This window comes from Pungitius pungitius, chromosome 5 (genome assembly GCF_949316345.1).
Source record: "Pungitius pungitius chromosome 5, fPunPun2.1, whole genome shotgun sequence".
Taxonomy (NCBI): domain Eukaryota; kingdom Metazoa; phylum Chordata; class Actinopteri; order Perciformes; family Gasterosteidae; genus Pungitius; species Pungitius pungitius.
In genome coordinates, this window is record NC_084904.1 from 18,485,482 (window position 1) to 18,502,552 (window position 17,071).

The 17,071-nt window shown below is 45.9% G+C and overlaps 1 protein-coding gene across 1 annotated transcript; it reads left to right on the forward strand.

The window, feature by feature from the left end:
- The first annotated feature begins 168 nt into the window (after positions 1-168).
- On the forward strand, positions 169-16,712 carry txnrd2.2 (thioredoxin reductase 2, tandem duplicate 2). The gene is made up of 17 exons (XM_037483194.2): positions 169-261; positions 635-700; positions 792-848; positions 936-1,080; positions 1,365-1,439; positions 2,300-2,378; positions 2,990-3,052; positions 3,222-3,292; positions 5,903-5,922; positions 6,124-6,215; positions 6,354-6,528; positions 10,734-10,870; positions 11,942-12,037; positions 12,218-12,310; positions 13,542-13,613; positions 13,892-13,989; positions 14,376-16,712. Exons 1-17 carry the CDS (start codon positions 186-188, stop codon positions 14,497-14,499), a joined length of 1,539 nt encoding a protein of 512 aa, XP_037339091.2. The 5' UTR covers positions 169-185; the 3' UTR covers positions 14,500-16,712.
- The last annotated feature ends 359 nt before the right edge of the window (positions 16,713-17,071 follow it).

A 17,071-nucleotide genomic window follows, 5' to 3' on the forward strand; every position in this document is an offset into this window, starting at 1 on the left:
ATAATTAAATTCAATTGAATGAGATCCAAACTTTTTTATCTAACATAATCAAAGTGTTCACCGTTAATATTTTACAGAATAACAGTTCTAATAGATTTAAGTTGAATTCTCTCATTGACCCATTTCTTATCAGGCAATATGCTAGCTAGCACCAACCCGGCCCGGGGTCCTTTCATAACAACAACATGGCTGCCCTCTGCAGGGGCAGACACCGGTGGAAAAGCACTAACTGTTTGCATGTTTTGACAAGAAACCTGACCGGTAACAATGTTTTGTTCAAAAATATATGTTGTGTAGATATGGTGGAAACGAATTGTGCGGGTGTTAATAATTATATTAGTCCCTGTCGTCACACAACTAGGTTACAAACCTGCAGAGCTGACGTAACTCAGAGATAACGTTAGTTTAACCTCCGTGAGAATCGGCTGGTTATTTGAATTCCTGTTAACTTACTGTTAACTATCATCACCTGGTGTCCTCGACCCATCTCGACTCTTAACAAGTCGACTACATTAAAACTTTTGCACCACCTTAGAGCTCGCAGGTCAGCCGGAGGAGGGTGGCACGGCCCTGTCGTGAATGCACACCTACATTTAACGTTAATTATTATTCCTCCTCCGATGTGCTCCTGCAGGGATCTACGACTACGACCTGGTGGTTATCGGTGGCGGTTCGGGAGGCCTAGCTTGTTCAAAAGAAGGTGATTTTTTTGAGTATCAATGCTTTGCACGCAGATTTGTAATATTAATAACTTGAAAAATACATTTTTAGCAACATACTTGTATTTACAGCAGCACAGTTGGGACAGAAAGTGGCTGTCCTGGATTATGTGGAGCCATCTGTTAAGGGTGACGTATTTTTTCTTTAAGATGAGATCATCATATCAAAAGACAGTATTGTTAAGTTACTCTTTATGTTTTTTTTCTTCCAAACAGGTACCAAGTGGGGTCTTGGTGGTACATGTGTAAATGTGGGCTGCATTCCCAAGAAGCTCATGCACCAGGCTGCTCTCCTCGGCACCGCCGTCAAAGATGCCAGGAAGTACGGATGGCAGATCTCAGATCCCGTCTGTCACGACTGGTAGGTCAATCACCAGTTTATTTTCATGAATTTACGGGGAAGGTTACCCCGATCGATCGGATGGATTGCAAAATATTCACGAGTAGCTAAACGGCGCCATCTAGTGACGTCACTGCAGTAGGACAGACATTCCTTAGGTGAATGGCAGTCTGCTCACAGGCCAGACCTGTAAAGATTACCATTATTTTTTTTAACCAACCCAAGGTAACTACACGTGACCACAGGCACAGAATGTAGCATCTTTTCGGGTTAGCTTATAGCGTAACCTCGAATGTGTTTGGCAGGGCCACCATGGCGGAGGCCATTCAAAACCACGTCAGGTCTCTGAACTGGGGTCACAGAGTTCAGCTCCAGGACAAGTAAGTGACACAGTCTCCTCGCTCACTCATTCATTATTTGTGTGTTTTTCTTTTCTTCTCTTATTTTTGATGACTGTGTGGCGTGAGCTATGTTCTGTTGGCACACGGATGAAGGAGGATAAGTCAGCCAGTGCATGTTGATTGAGTGACTGGCTCCAGGGCAAACAGGTGTTAACCCACAATGTTTTTATTCCGGTGAGACCATTAGCTTGAACTCCCATGATTAGTAATGCTCCTAATAGGTCTTCTTTTACTTTTAATAAACAATATCCATATATATAGAGAGAACCGCAGAGAGCGTTGCTAACAACAATACAAAACAGTAATTATATACATGTATTCATTACAAATGTAACAATAAATGAGCTCATGTCCCATTTTTAATTAGTTAATAGTTAATATGTTATACTTTCCCTGCAAAGTTCTATTGTGGGTGATACCTTTAAATTAAAATGCTTTTTTAAGAAGAACTAAAGCTGAATTGTTGATGCTAGAATGGATTCAAAAGGTGTGGGGGGGGGGGGAAATGGCCATAGAAACTTCTAAAACCACCTCTGCATCATAATCCACCTCTCTGCTCCTAAAGTATAGCAATATTTGCATCCCCTGTCCTCTTTTTGCTAAGACAGTGTACTAACACATGCACAACATAAGCAGTAACAATTGTTATATGATGCCGCCTGACCTCTTCGTAAGTTAACAAAGTAATGTTTATGTTCTCTTGAGTTAATTACCTTTCAGACAACTAAAAATAACTGACGGCATACATTATATCGGGAATGAAATACGTGAGAGAAGTGGTGGTGGGGGATTTTGAGCTAATCTACAACAGTTACTGTATTTGATTCTGTGTTTTGCAGGAAGGTGAAGTATCTGAATGTCAAAGGAAGTCTGGTGGACAAACACACTGTCAAAGGATTAACTAAAGCGGGGAAAGAGGTGGGTCGTCAATTTATTTATTTAGAGATTTATTTATTTATCTATTTACTCCGTCTGTTCCAAACGGATAATGTGTAGACCATGATCAAAAATGTAGGTACAAAAATGTTCCTTTTTTATGTGCATTGTTTGATATTTACAGAAGCCCTGGGAGGTGAGTAAGAAAAAGATCTGGCGATTTTCCTGTGTTTTTTAAGAACAAGTTAAAATAAAGTTTACGCCACAATTGTTCTTGGAAATGTCTCTTGTAATTCTCATTTTGTTCACAAGAGGCTGCAGTCACCACCACTTTATCTTCTAAATAAAACTAACGGCTAGCAGAAAGAAAGACGTAGGTAATGTCACATAATATATGGGCCTTGTGTGAAGAGAATATGGAGAAATCAAATGGAGTTTCTCACTTACCTCTTGTCACTGATCTTATTACTTCATTAAAAAATAAGTACTATGTTTCTTTCTGCTGCTTATTAAGCCAATAAACTGAGGTGTAAAATCTAGATTCAACCCCTGGATAGCTGTTACTTGTTTCGCTGGTCACAAAGCGTTTCCATTATAACTCAAGATATGAACAAAATATATGACTTCCCATTTCTTCCCTTTCTCTCGTACAGATGATCCTGACAGCCAAGAACATTGTGATCGCCACAGGCGGCCGGCCAAATTACCCCTCGGAGGTTCGTAATGCCCCCCCCCCCCCCCCCCCCCCACCAGGACCACGTGGGGTTCGGTTCACTGGTTTCCAGAGCCAAACCCTGTGAAATGTTGTTCGTACACAATGCGCTATTATAATTGTTTTGTTTATAGTAGGTGGATGGTTTGATACTTCTTCTCACCTCCTTAAAGATCCCAGGAGCAATGGAGCACGGCATCACCAGCGACGACATCTTCTGGCTCAAGCAGTCGCCTGGGAAAACGTGAGGACGCCCTCCACCTACCGACACACATTGTACATTAACTCACGTCATCCGTAAGCTATCACCCAGTCTGTGTGCTCTCTACATCTGAGAAAACAACCTGCATGCAGTCTCCATTCAGACCACAGAATGCATGCACTGCAACGCGCGTGTCGTTGTCGGTACACGACGCGCTCCGCGGGAAACGGAACCTCCAACCTCTGCGGCGCTGCTGCTGCGGCCTTGCTCGAACCCTGCCGCGCTGACACGACACGTCCCACGGTCACGCACTGCGATCATTCGTCGGTGACGTGGAGTTTGTTTTTCCTCCCCTTCCTGTCAGCCTGTCCTCGCCTCGTGATTCCGATTAGCGGCGTGTATCCTGACCTTTTACAGAACAAGCCCTTTAATCCAACCATTTAGCCCCTGTCATCGCCCGGCTAATTGGTCCTTCCCTGATGCTTCCTCTTGGCACAACGTTGCAGGCGGCGACTAGCGGCTGTGGGATACCTGGGCTGTGGTTGTTGTTTGCTTCGCGGTGACAGATGAGCGGAGATAATTATTCGGATATGTAAGATCCATATGTTTCCAGGCGTCCTGCTCCCAGGGCAGTTTTTATTTGTCTCTTCATGCCGTCTCTGACTGCTTTATTCTTACGATCCGTGGTTGTGTTTTAAGTCATTAACTTTTTATTGATAAGAACATCAGTTCATTCTAATGTGTTGATGCTAAAATGTGTCTCGTAATATGTATGCTGTTCGACTTTCTGACCACTTGGTGGCAATGCAAAATCATTTATAGAAAACAAATGAACAGCATGCTTTGAAGCCATTCCTTAAAACAATTATCCAATGTAACCGTCCCCCATTCAACAAAACGCCACTGTATATAATGCAGAATTATCCACTTGAGCCCAGGAAGCCCTTTTGATGTAGGAGCGTGGTGGTTAGTGGAGTCCTCTGCCTCCCCGCAGGCTGCACCAGGTTGGCTTCCGCTGTGAGAGGAAACCACATGTTGTTGTCGTGCCGCCGAGCCGTCAGCCGGTGCAGGTGGTGGCGAAGAGGCCTTCTCTGCCGGCAGGGCTGGTTGTTGGAGGGGGTCCAGCAGAGTGATGGGTGTCTTAATGGGTCTCGGAACACAAACACAGCTTGAACGACAGGTCTGGCCCCCGGGGTCCGAAGCCCAGAGCTGGCCGCCACCATCGCGCTATCACGGAAATGCAAGGAGCGCGTACCAGAAGGACTGTGATGCTGTGCCAGGGAGACAACATGAAGCACATATATGTATATATTTTTTTATTGTGTTGTGGCGGACAAGAACCACACATCCCGGGAACATCTTTCAGCAGTGAATGGCTGCAGCATCACTTGTATATACATGTATGTATGTATGTACTTGTGTGTGTGTAGAAACCACAACAGCAACTTTGTTCAAACGTGAAGCCCAATCATGGGACTGTGAGTAAACTGGAATGCCGCCATGCACTCTCAAGTAACATTATACAAGTTGGACCGACACCAAGCCGTTGCAACAAAACCCCACATTGATACTCGGATACACAGGGAAAGCATCTGAATCTAGTTTTATCGGTGATGGGGCTTTAGAAAGACAACCCAAGGTCAACCGGCTGTCACCAGACGGTCAACAGACATTCCTTCTCCGGTCCCTGCTTTTCCTCCCATTGGCAAGAACTCCCTTTTTTAATTAGACAGCGGTAGTTTTCCCGGCTGGGATACTTCCTTTTGATCTTGCGTTTCACTTTTTAAATGAAAACGGACAAAATATTTAAGCTTGGAACAAAAAATGGATTGATGATGCAACATTGTTGTGTAGCCAATAACATGAGAATGTTACAGCAAGACTCATTCTGGTGAACAGTGTATGCGTTGTAATGTACTTTTTTACAATATTATTTTGCAGGAGCATGTGAAACAAAATAGATACACACCAAAAGAATCATCCAGGATACAAAAAAAATCACAGGCTAGGAGAGTAGGTCATATGATTTGATGTGCAGACATCACCTTTTTGGGGAATATCTGCAAAATGGCGTGTAAATCAGACCGACGTACAATGAGGACGCACACGAAAATGAGGCGTTTTCTCAGTGATGAAAGTTTGGAATCTAGCTGAAGCTCTTTCCTTAATCTTCTCTAAGCCGTTTCACAACACGCACCAAGTGCAGCTGTGCATCACACCGACACAGAGAACAAGGGCAGCGGGGCTTTTAGTGCTTTGTGTTAGCATGGACAGGGGCAGGATGTGCCTCGGGCGGCCCGTGCTGTCACATGGAGCCGACCTGAGGGGAGGAGGGCCTGTACGTGACGGCCATCACTCGGCTGGCTGGCGTGTGGACTTGAGCCCTGCACACGGCACGCTGCGTGTGCAGGGATTAGCCGTAACGCTGGCAATTAGCCCTCCTCGACGCTGCAGTTCGCTGGGGTGGATGAGAAGTGGGATTCCCCTGAACCACATACACACACACACACACACACCAAACGCACACTCACAGCACGTAGCTTTAAATGGCCCAGTTTTTAACTTCACCTCCTTCTGAAGTCTTGAAGTTTTGTAATTGTATAATTGCATTATCTATTTGGCTAACAGCATCTCCTAATTTGTGTTTTGCAGCCTTGTGGTTGGAGCCAGCTGTATCCTTTGTTTGCAAATACAAGACAAACAGCGTGCCTTTTTCCACAAGTTGTCTTGCCAACATTCTACCGCATGACAAGACTTCTAATTTTTAAGCCACTTTCTTTTGTTGATAAAGAGTGTGCAGCTTGTAGTTATGGCTACACATCAGGTGCTACTGTACGTGGGAATCGTGTTATCCTCAACCCGTTGTTGCTCAGATGTGGCTCTGGAGTGTGCAGGCTTCCTCACCGGCATCGGCTTGGACGCCACAGTGATGGTCCGCAGCATCGCCCTCCGGGGGTTTGATCAGGTATTGCTCCTATTACAACAGTTTGAATATTCTGCATTATATATTATATATATATATATATATATGTATCATCATATATATATGTATCATCTTTTTATGTCAGATCTGTGTGTGGGTGTTCTCTTTTGATTCATGCAGCAAATGGCGGGTCTAATCACAGACCACATGGAGGCATATGGGACAAAGTTCTTATGGAAGAGTGTCCCAAAGAGTGTGGACAAACTTTCCTCAGGAGCCCTGCAGGTGACCTGGACCGACACCCGCACAGGGGACCAACACAAGGACACTTACGACTCGGTGTTGTGGGCAGTTGGTGAGTGAAGCCAACAAGCTTGAATACATGTGATGATGTCCAATTGAACATTTAAAACTTGAATAAGACTTTTCCCCAATAGACCAAATAAATAAAACTGATGCTTGGGCCTAAATCCGGTAGTTCTTCAAATTATGAAACAAGTTTTTTAAGTCTTTTAGAATCAGGACACTAACTTTGCAAGCTTGTCAGGGATCCTCCCTGCTACCAAACAATTGAATGGTCATCCTCCGATAAAGAGCCGTGTCAGCAGATAGCACATGGATCAAGACCGCAAACAAAGTAATAAAGCCCGAGTGATGGGAATTGGCCAGGGGGGGGGGGGGGGGGGGGGGCGCGTAAGTGTTAATCACCCACCGCTGGCTGGAGAGAGAGGTAGGACCAGGCAGGATTCACCCCGGCACAGGGTCACCGCGTTCCCCTCTTTGTTCTCCCACCTCCGGGCCTTCCTGCCCGTGCCAGCCCCCCCCCTGCGGAAACCGACCGCGCATCTGTCACTGCCGCCCCCCGCCCGCGTGGGCCTGCGCACGTCGGCGTGCCCATCTATCCACGCTGCGCTGTACCTTTTTTTTTTCACTTCTCCCGCTGCACACCAGCAGCATGAGCCACAACTGGAGATGTGAAGGGGAGGGAGGGGGGGGGGGGGGGGGAAGAGCCTGTGCAAATGCTTTTCATAAACTTTTCCAGTGTTGCTTTGTGAGCGGGTCCCCTCATGCGTGTGACAGCGACGAGGATGTGCGTGACCCCGCAGCTGAGATGACGTTTGTTCTTCCGTCCCTGGGCCTCAATTCCCACATCGTCCCAGCAATAGACTGCTGGTGAGTGATATATGTATAATGTATAATATATATATATATTTATTAACGTTCTCACAAAGACTAAAGTAAAGCGCAGGACATTTTGGGACGTGGCATTTATTTCAAATTCCAAAAGACTTTGTATTTCGTACTCATTTCATCAGCTTTCATCGTTCATTAGCGCCATTTGTTCATCGGCATAACACTAAAACTGCGTCGCGTAATCCGTTACAGTCAAACAAGTCAAAGGTCTGGAGACCATCTTTAACCCAACTCAACGACATCCCTCTCTTTGCCCGGTATACTAGCGCCGGCATCAGTGTTGTTGTGTCAAACCTTGGGTGGACCCGGGCTGTTCCCATACAGTTCACTGAGAACCAGTTGCAGCGGGGGCCCCTCTGCTCTTTGATGTGTGCACGCAGGAGTTATGAGTACAAGGCCACTTCCCTCTGCTGTGACCTTACACCAGGGGCCGGGCCGGGTTGCAGGTCTCCGTGGAGTTATTAAAGGCCAGAGGGGACCGGGGGGGAGGGGGGGGGGAGACGGGACAGTATCACCACTGTGTGCCACATCCTCCTCCGCGGCCCCGCCTCCCTCCACCTTTCCCCCCCTGCTCCTTCCTGGCCCTCGCGGCCGCTCCCCTGTCCAGGTGTGGTGGCGGCAGAGACGCGGCAGGAAACAGAACATTTCCACCTTTCCTGTCGACATGTTGACGACGGGCACATTAGTGTCCCCCCCCCCCCCCCCCCCCCCTCTCTGAGCGCTACAGTACCGAAGGATGTCATTCGAAAACATTTCCTAGTTCCTTTTTGAAGGACTTTTGACCGTCTCTGTTTTTATGGGTTGCCGAAATGTATCTCTCCCTGTCTGTATTATTGCAAACGCTGCGTTGCAGTGCAATTGGGAAATATATTTGAAAATCCAGTAGAGAATAGGGTTTTATATTTTTCCTATTATTGAGATTCTATTGCGGGGCTCTGGTTTCGCAGCATACGGCCAAATGCTGACCGGGCAGTAGTATGTAAACCATTAAGCAACAATCATTCCGTTTTTTTTATGTGGATTGATTTAGGAATTTGTTGTGAGGTTAGCAGGCAAAAAGCTTTATAAGCTGTAATGCAGTTCGATGTGATCCGATTAGATCAACTGTGCTGACAACACAAACGAACATCCCGTAGTTGTCGTCACATTTTGATTCAAATGTAGCTTCTTTCTGATTGGTGGACTGAATGATATTTGATATCACCAGTTTCCTACTGAGCTTCAAACCGTGTGAAAAGGGTAACAAATCAAGGACAGAAATGTCTTCTTTGAGAAACTGAGTACATTGAGACACAACACACAGCTTGTTAATCTAAACCAATTTAGAAGTGATGATGTCTGCTGTAGGTTGATGTTTCAGTTACACGTATAGCAACTGTTGCACCACACTGTCGACACAACAAACGCAATGCGCTTCCTGACTTTTACACATTTTTTCCAAAGATTGCTTGCTCTTTATCAACAATCTTAAAATCTTTTTAGCCTGAAGTGGCACACACAATCAATTTTTGGCATCCTGTACGATCTATTCTCTGAAGAAAAAAAAACACCCCCCCCCCCCCTCACTTTGCTCTCCCTTTTGTCTTTGTTCATTTGATTGATCAGATAAGCGTCCAGCTCTCATTTCAACTTGTGGCGGGTTGTTGTGGCTAATTAGCTTAGCCGTCTGGAGGCTTCCTCCTGATGTCACAACAGGCTTTGTTCAGAGTCCGACCAGCTTATATGCAGTACCACAGTGTGTGTGTGTGCGTGTGTGTCCCTTATCAGCCGGCCCACTGTTGTTGTGTCCTCGCCGTACAATGGAGTCGTGGTCATTGCTACAGTACATCAGCGACTGGAGCGGCAGACAGGAAGGCCAGATATGTAAATAGAGTCTATAGTTACCAGTCAGATTGGACCCATGGGGTTTTCTTTTTAGGCCAATACTTGATATTTTGGTAGTAACTGATACAGACATTTATATTTTCAAAGCAGAAAATAACACATAATTGATTTTTGCGGCTGGTTGGGGAGATTAAGCCTCAAACCGTTGTTCATGGGCTGGCATTTGTTATAAATACATCAAACTTCAGAGGGATGCAAATATTTAGACCTACCACTCTTTTTAATTTATGGGAATATTGTTACTTCTTGCTTTTAAAAAAATGCAGAGTTGAAAGAAAAAGGAAAAAAAACAGAAGTACAGATATTTCTTTTTAATTTAAAGCAGAAATGAAGCTGAATTCCACAAAAATGTCCTTGAAATTAGGCCAATGAGAGAATGAGGTCTTGCTGCAGGGAATTGGCTAACTTCCCCTCTCTTCCTCCTCTGTTCTCCCCATCGCTTTAAACCTCCCATGCTGTGGAGCACTAGACAGGTCCATGGAGCCCCCCCGGTCTGAGAAGAGGGGGGGGAGGTCGTTGTTCTTCGGCTCCAGCCAGGAAAAAGGGTCTCGGGGGTTTGTTATTCTTGCTGTCCGATAGCATCTACATGGGCAGCTCAGGGCCGGCTGTTTATTATGCTACCCGGGCAGGTTGCGTGGAGCAATGGAGAGGCGGGAAGGGGAGAGGGGGGGGGAGGGGGGGGAGAGGGGGGGGGGGGGGGGAGTTGTCCTCCATGCCCCGTCACCATAGAGACTCTATGTCGACAGCATTAGTCAGCCGTCCCCCAGGAAGTGTCAGAAATCACACCTTTGGGTGTCCCGGGGGGGGGGGGGGGGGCTTGGGATCCTGATTCCCAGCTGCTCATCAGTTTCCTCTCTCTCCCTCTCTCTCTCACTCTCAGCTGGCCAGATGTTGCTGTTGTTTTACTGATTTGATCATTTTGTCTTAACCAATTGTATTTTGAGGCCAGCGATGGTTCTGTTTTTTTAAGATGGGAAGCTAAAATCCAAAGCTATTTAATTTACCCTGAAGAAACGCACCAAGTCCTCACAATATGTATATTTTTTTGACTTTAGGAATGGCAATGTCACCCCACCACTTTGGTTTGGACTGAAATATCTCAAACAACCATTATTAGTGCACATCCAAGGTCTCTAGAGGCTGCACTGTTGTTTTATTCACAGAGCTGGTTGCATGCATGTAGTCTTAGTTGTTCTTCTGAAAACGGAACACATAGTTTATAAGCCGAATTCATCTGAAAATTTCAGCATTTGGAAATTTGTTCTTTTCAGTTTTTTTTCTCTTCATGCATCCATCCGCTCAAGCGTGATGACTCGTTGCTGCTCGGCAACTCCTGAAAGTAGAGTCGCTGCAGGATTTGAATCGGACACAAAACCCCCTTCAGCAGTAAACTTCTTCTCCTCTGTTGTCTCCCGAGTGGTGACTTTTTTTTTTTTTTTTTTTTCTTTTCCCCCCGTGTGGTTTCATTCTGTCGCACTTCAGGCAGAGCCCCTGAAACCAAAGCCCTGGGCCTGGAGCAGCTCGGCGTGCGCCTCAAAAAGGAGACGGGGAAAATCCTTCTGGGCTCCGACGAATCCACCTCGGTGCCAAACATCTACGCTTTTGGTGACATCGGTGAGGTAAGGCGCTGTCAACAGACCCCACGGCCTGTTACGCTAAGGAAAATAAGAAAATCCTTTATTCTCTTCTTTTCTGACCTTGCTCAATATGTAGAAGAGAGTCAAAGTTTCCTATGCCACAAACTGACTTGAACACATTTGATAACAGAAACAACCCTTGTTATCGAACGCAGCCATAACCATTCTTTTGAAGTTTTTTTTTTAAAGGCATTTTACACTCCAACAAGTACTTTGCAGAAGACTGGTTATTAAGTGAAGCCTTCATGTAATCATTGGCATTGCCACTGTGTGTTTTTAAGGCTGAACCAGCCATGTCAATACTAGTTGCACCTGCAGTGTTGTTTTTTTTTTCTTCCCCACGACCAGCTGTGTGCTTCCTTCCTGCCTCCCAGGCTTACTGTCTGTGATTGACAGTTTGCTTTGATGAGTAGTTATTCACACCAATGTCTGTCAACTTTTAAACAGCAACGTTGATTTAAAAAAAAAAAAGAAATGTAAAAGCCGGAGGATTGATATCCCAATTTGTTTCGGTGCTTTGTTGTTTTTTTTTTTTTTTTTTTTTTCTTTTCTCTCTGAGTGCCAAACATTGCAATACGATGACGCATGTCAGTTGCTGGAAGCAGCATGTGTCGGAGCGCACACCACGTGCATGCAGAGGTGCAGGAATTGTTTTGGACAACAGGATGTGCAGTGGTAATTTCACACGTTTTAGTCAGACCTTTAGAATTGCCCCGCAGCCCAACCGTTTCCTACTGTGTGTCAAAGACGTGTCTACTTTGGCAGACTTTCAGAACAACAAAGGCAAAGGGTTTTTTTTTTGCCGTTTTTTTAGACTATTTACATGTTTTGCACATCCTAGATATTTAAGTCACTGACTCACGGTCCGTCTTTACACGATTTCCGTACAGTGTTGTCAAAACTGTTGGAAATATAAAAAGGTGGTCACATGTTTTTAAACATCAGCCCTGTTTCTCATAGTAAACACAGTTTTATCAGGCAGAATGAACTTCTAGAGTGAACGTCTTTGAAATCAACATATATTAAAGTAATTTCAATTGTGTCTTGTTTTAGGGTCGTCCTGAGTTGACCCCAACAGCCATTAAAGCGGGAAAGCTGCTCGCCCGTAGATTGGCCGGGTTCAGCAATGAAATCATGAACTACGACAACGTAAGACACGCACACACAGATGCTGGTCATTTCCATCCGTTTAATGGGTTTTGTGGTTTGAGACTCATAAACACAACTGTGAAACAACTAATAGACAGATTGTGCAGTTGTTTCAACTTAAGCTTGAGGTGCTGTGTGTGTGTGTGTGTGTCTCTTTGCTTGCGTGTGTGTGTGTGTCAGGTGCCCACCACTGTGTTCACCCCCCTTGAGTACGCCTGCGTGGGTCTGTCTGAGGAGGACGCTGAGAAGAGGCATGGGAAAGACGGCATAGAGGTATGGTTGACATTTCACTATATTCCCCCCAGCGGCTTTTTCCGAGTGAATGTGTTTGTGTTTTTAATCAAACCCTCCATATGATGTCCAAATTTTAAGTTAAAATGCAATATAAGTACTAATTAAACTTTGACCTCTACAGTATATAAAAAATATTGTGGTATGAGTATGTTGATAGTGTATTAACTACGCACCAGGAAGCCAAAAATACATCCGAGGGAGGATATCTCGTAACACAAACATAACATTTTGTCATATTATTCCGCTAACAGGATGAAGTAAGCAGCATGGGGATCAAATTAAACTTTACATCATATTTTTTGTATACGTATATATATATATATGATCCTGTGTCTATTGTGAGAATTTGCACACTCTTTCAAATATAACAGTACAACTATACCTGTAACTGTTATTGCTCTCCAGTTGTGACCGTGTTGTTGTATGTGTTTAGTTAATTTACCCAGAAATGACATGCCTCGCGTGCACAAAGCCAGCCACAAAAGGCCGTGTTTGTGGCTTTGTTGGTGCCGTCAAACTGCAGAAAAAAAGTACTGCTGAACAAACATTGACACGCACGTACAGTGCAAACAGCGAGCCGCTGTGTATTTCTACGCGAGCGGCGTGCCAGATGCCGGCCAACACCTGCGCGGGGGGGGGGGGGGCGCCGCCGCCGCCGAACAGTTTAGCGCGACGAGCTGGGACTGCTCGCTGTGACTGACAGGCGAGCAGGAGGTCTGATTGAGGCGTGTACGAGGTGATGACAGGCCCGCTTAGATCTGAGGAGGAGCCGGAGCCGAAAGCACCCGACAGCTGCGTGGCCCTCGCAACTTGTGTCGGCACGTTGGCCCGCAGAACACGCCGCGCCGCGCGGACCTTCGGCGAGAGCGGAGCGGGGGCCTCGCTGCCTTTGTTGAGATTTCACGTGGCGTTGTTTTGAGTTGTTGCTCCTAAGGCCGGGCCACCGGGTAGATAGAAGAAGAACCCTTGAGCTAGAGATTAAAAATGAAAATGAAAGACACATTTTAGACCTCATTTGCGTATTTTAGCATTTAACATTTCAGAAAACTCGTAATGCAAAAAGCAAATTATCGCATCGTAAATTTGTCCCGATTCATCAGGGATGTTTACCACAACAGCTTGTTTTGTCATCCTTGTAAATATGTGCTTGGACTTGAGGACCAGAATTATATGTCATCTGTCAAGAGAAGTGATTTTTATTTCCGTTCAGGTCTACCATGCTTTCTACAAGCCTCTGGAATTCATCGTCGCGGAGCGCGATGCCAGCCAGTGTTACTTAAAGGTAGGTTCAAACTGCAGACCAAACTGTGGGAATTTTTAGGATGTGTTCTACATATTGTACAATTTTACAACATCATGGGGGATGTATTTTTTATGTGTACATTTTATGTGACCATTACTTCTTTCTTGCCTGGAAAATAACGAATAAAACCTGTGTTTTTTTCTAATCTTAAATAACAGTTTTTAGCAATAAAAGGACGATAAAGCTGGTGATGCGATGTAACCCCGCTTCCACCGGCTGCCTGTATGTTTATCTTTGGAATCCACTGTGGTCCGTAGGTGGTATGTGCGCGGGGCGGAGAGCAGAAGATCCTGGGTCTGCACTTCACCGGTCCAAACGCTGGAGAAGTCACACAGGGCTTTGCCATGGGCTTCCAGTAAGTTTTAAAAAAATCCTGTATTTGATTAAAGATGCGTTTGAAACGGTTATTGTTTGTTCGGATAATTCTCCACTCTCATGCATCCAGTGAACAATACATTTGAAGTATTAGTATTATTCAAAGTTTTACTTTTAACTCATTTTTTATATTGCCGTATGACAGGATGTTAACGGCATGCAGGAAACAAAGCCTGCGCCTTGTAATACGTACTCTGTGATCTCAAAACGCATCACTCCCACAAGAACGATCTAGATGTTCTGGCTCACACTCCATTTTTATTTATTAAACAATGAAAAGCTTACCTGGACTAATTAGTGACCCAAAGAAAATGTCAACGTGAGTTGAAGCCGTGTGAATGACCTCGCAGTGTGTTTGTGTCTCAGGTGTGGAGCAACATATTCCCACCTGCTGCAGACGGTGGGCATCCACCCAACCTGTGCCGAGGAGCTGGTCAAGGTCAACATCACCAAGCGCTCCGGCTTGGACGCCACGGTGACCGGCTGTTGAGGTTAATCACCTCGGCCTCTGAACGCCAGTGAGCCGACGGGGTCCCTCCGTGGAAGTAGAAATGAGTTGGCCTGTCTCTCTCTCTCTCTCGCTCTCCTTCTCCATCTCCTTTTTTAACATGGCCCCCCAAAGGGTTCTCGGCTTCACACTCCTCTCTCTGGGAACGGGGTCTCTACACAGGGTCAGTCATGAAGGACATAACCGGCTGCCCCGCCTAGTGTCACTTACACCTCATGCGATAGCCACAGCTATGAGCACATCAATGCACGTGCACGCTGTGAGGGCATCCTGTAGAAAGCACAAGGTTTGAGGATCAGGTTAGTGAGAGTCGTGTGCTCATTAATCAGAGGTAAGGCCTGAGCTCAGGCTTTCGTTGAGCTCGTACGAGAACTGGGGACCAAACCCCTTTTTTTCTGAATATATATATATATATTCTGCAAATATTGTTGTTTCTCTGGCTGTACTTCCTGTCCATTAGTCTTGGAAGTGACACATACCACACACACCCCCAAAACCCCTCCTCCCACCCCCCCCCCCCCCCCCCCCCATCCCACCCAGTGACACTGATGGATGGCCCCAGGGCCGTCGCCGCAACACCGCTCCATTTCCCATGGACACACACAAACAGTCGGTGGGCTGCTTGTCAGTCAGCCGGCCGAGACCCGGCCAGGGATCTCCGGCTTGTTTAGGCCCCAGCAGACCCCCAGACCCCCAGACCCCTTCCTTCGACTCCATGTCCTTCTACGTCCAAATGCACGAAAGAACAGAGTGGGACTAGAAACGAATTTGCTGCCTGCGTGCAGCAGGGAAACTCTACCTGTTAATAACAGAGCTCCTTTAGTTTTACTATTCAGCTTCACCCAAAGGTGGCACTATTGCCCCTTTGATTCACCCGTTATTTCTGAGCCAAGAATGGAAGAGGGGATAAAGCAGTCATTGGATAGAGAATACGTTCAGGTTGCACATTTAATCCCTATAAAAGATATGTGCTCTTGGGAGACGTTTGAATGCAGACTGGCTTTATTGGGGCCAAACCGATAAGGCTTATCTGTTTATTTACATTGAGGGCAGGTTAGGCCTAAAGAGCCATCACACTTGAAGATAAGGAGAGTTGTTTATGTCAATAAAGCAGCAACAGGCCCCTCAGAAGTGCTCAAAGTGTTGAACCCACTGACTGAACTTGCCATCTTGGGTTTATTATGCAGAGGATGAAGAAGAGGAGGAGGAGGATATACTAGGTTGCTCTACAAATCAGGGGACCTAAGAGGACTTAAGTCTATTTTTTTCATTTGAAATCTAATCTGCCCGTTCTGATTAATTATTTTGATGAGGGGAGTGACATTGTGCCAGGAGATGGAGAGAGGAAAAAGAGAGAGAGAGAGAGGTACCAGGTTTATTTGGACCTGGGCCAGAGGAGAGGGAGGGAAGGGGGGGATTCCTGTGTGCTCTGTTCAGGGCCGAGGTGGTGACTGAAGGACCCTGACCTCCGCTCAGCAGGAACAGCTTGACTCTATCACCCGGAGCACAGAGGGCTCACATGCCGCGATGCTCCCCTGGCTCAGGGAGGGAGGGGGGGGGGGGGGGCTTTAAGTAAGGGTGGCAAGGAGAGGCGGTCGGGGAACCAACTCGCCAACCACACCGCCGAGCGTCAGCGCTGTGCCGGGTACTTGAGTCTGTGCTAACGAGCCACTTCGGAGACCTCGGCTGGGCCCAAGGCAACGGGAGGGAAGTTATTGAGGCCATCAGTGTAACTGTAATGTCTGTTTGCTTTTTTTTTTTTTTTTTACCCTCCACTTCCCCTCTGGGTTTTCTCATCTGCTCCGTAGCTCACGCACAGCAAGGCTGCTCTCACACACACACACAAAATGTTGTTTTTTTTGTAATGACATGTCAGCCTAATTTGAATATATGTTAATTGTCGATGAGCAGTCACTCAAGGCCCAAGCTTTGACCGGTTCGCCTAAGCTGTGCACCACAGGGGGAGGTTGGGGGGGGGGGAGGTCAGGGTTCAACTTTTAGGTCGGCCAGCTAATGATGGCTTGCACTAAAACCTAAAACTGGGGAGTGCAGGCCTGATGTCGACTGGCCGCCAACTTGCGCACTTGTAAATAGAGAAGTGTAATTTTCCATTAAAGCTTTCACATACATAATTTATATGTAAAGTACTAACACTTTGGAATGTAATATTAAAGTAATACGGTCGCTAGCATTTGTATTGTGTATTTGTGTGTGTGTGTGTGTGTGTGTGTATTCTGTATGAACAGCTGAGCATTTTACGTCGATAAATATGCTTTTTCTATTTTGATGGCAAGAATTAGAAGAAATGACCAAAGTCCTACTGTTGATTTTAAACTACAGTCAGGGGCAGATTAGCTAAGCTTAGCATTAAGACACTGAAGTGACTTCTGCTGTTGGACATCATCTGTTTTCTTCTAACTGTCAACAGGAAAACAAAATGTTGAGCTAGAAAAACATTTCAAATTGTTCAGGGGGGGGGGGGATTCGTTTGTCGTAGTATAATAAGGGCATCTTGGATCACAGTAGCTTTAGGTCGGCATACGCTGCGTGGCTC

What these genes read in the sequence shown, in the direction of transcription:
- txnrd2.2 (XM_037483194.2), top strand. Translation starts at nt 186, where the DNA reads ATGGCTGCCCTCTGCAGGGGCAGACACCGGTGGAAAAGCACTAACTGT. An exon ending in AAGCAGTCGCCTGGGAAAAC is followed by an intron (nt 3,293 to 5,902) that starts GTGAGGACGCCC and finishes TGTGTTTTGCAG; the next exon opens with CCTTGTGGTTGGAGCCAGCT. An exon ending in CTTTTGGTGACATCGGTGAG is followed by an intron (nt 10,871 to 11,941) that starts GTAAGGCGCTGT and finishes GTCTTGTTTTAG; the next exon opens with GGTCGTCCTGAGTTGACCCC.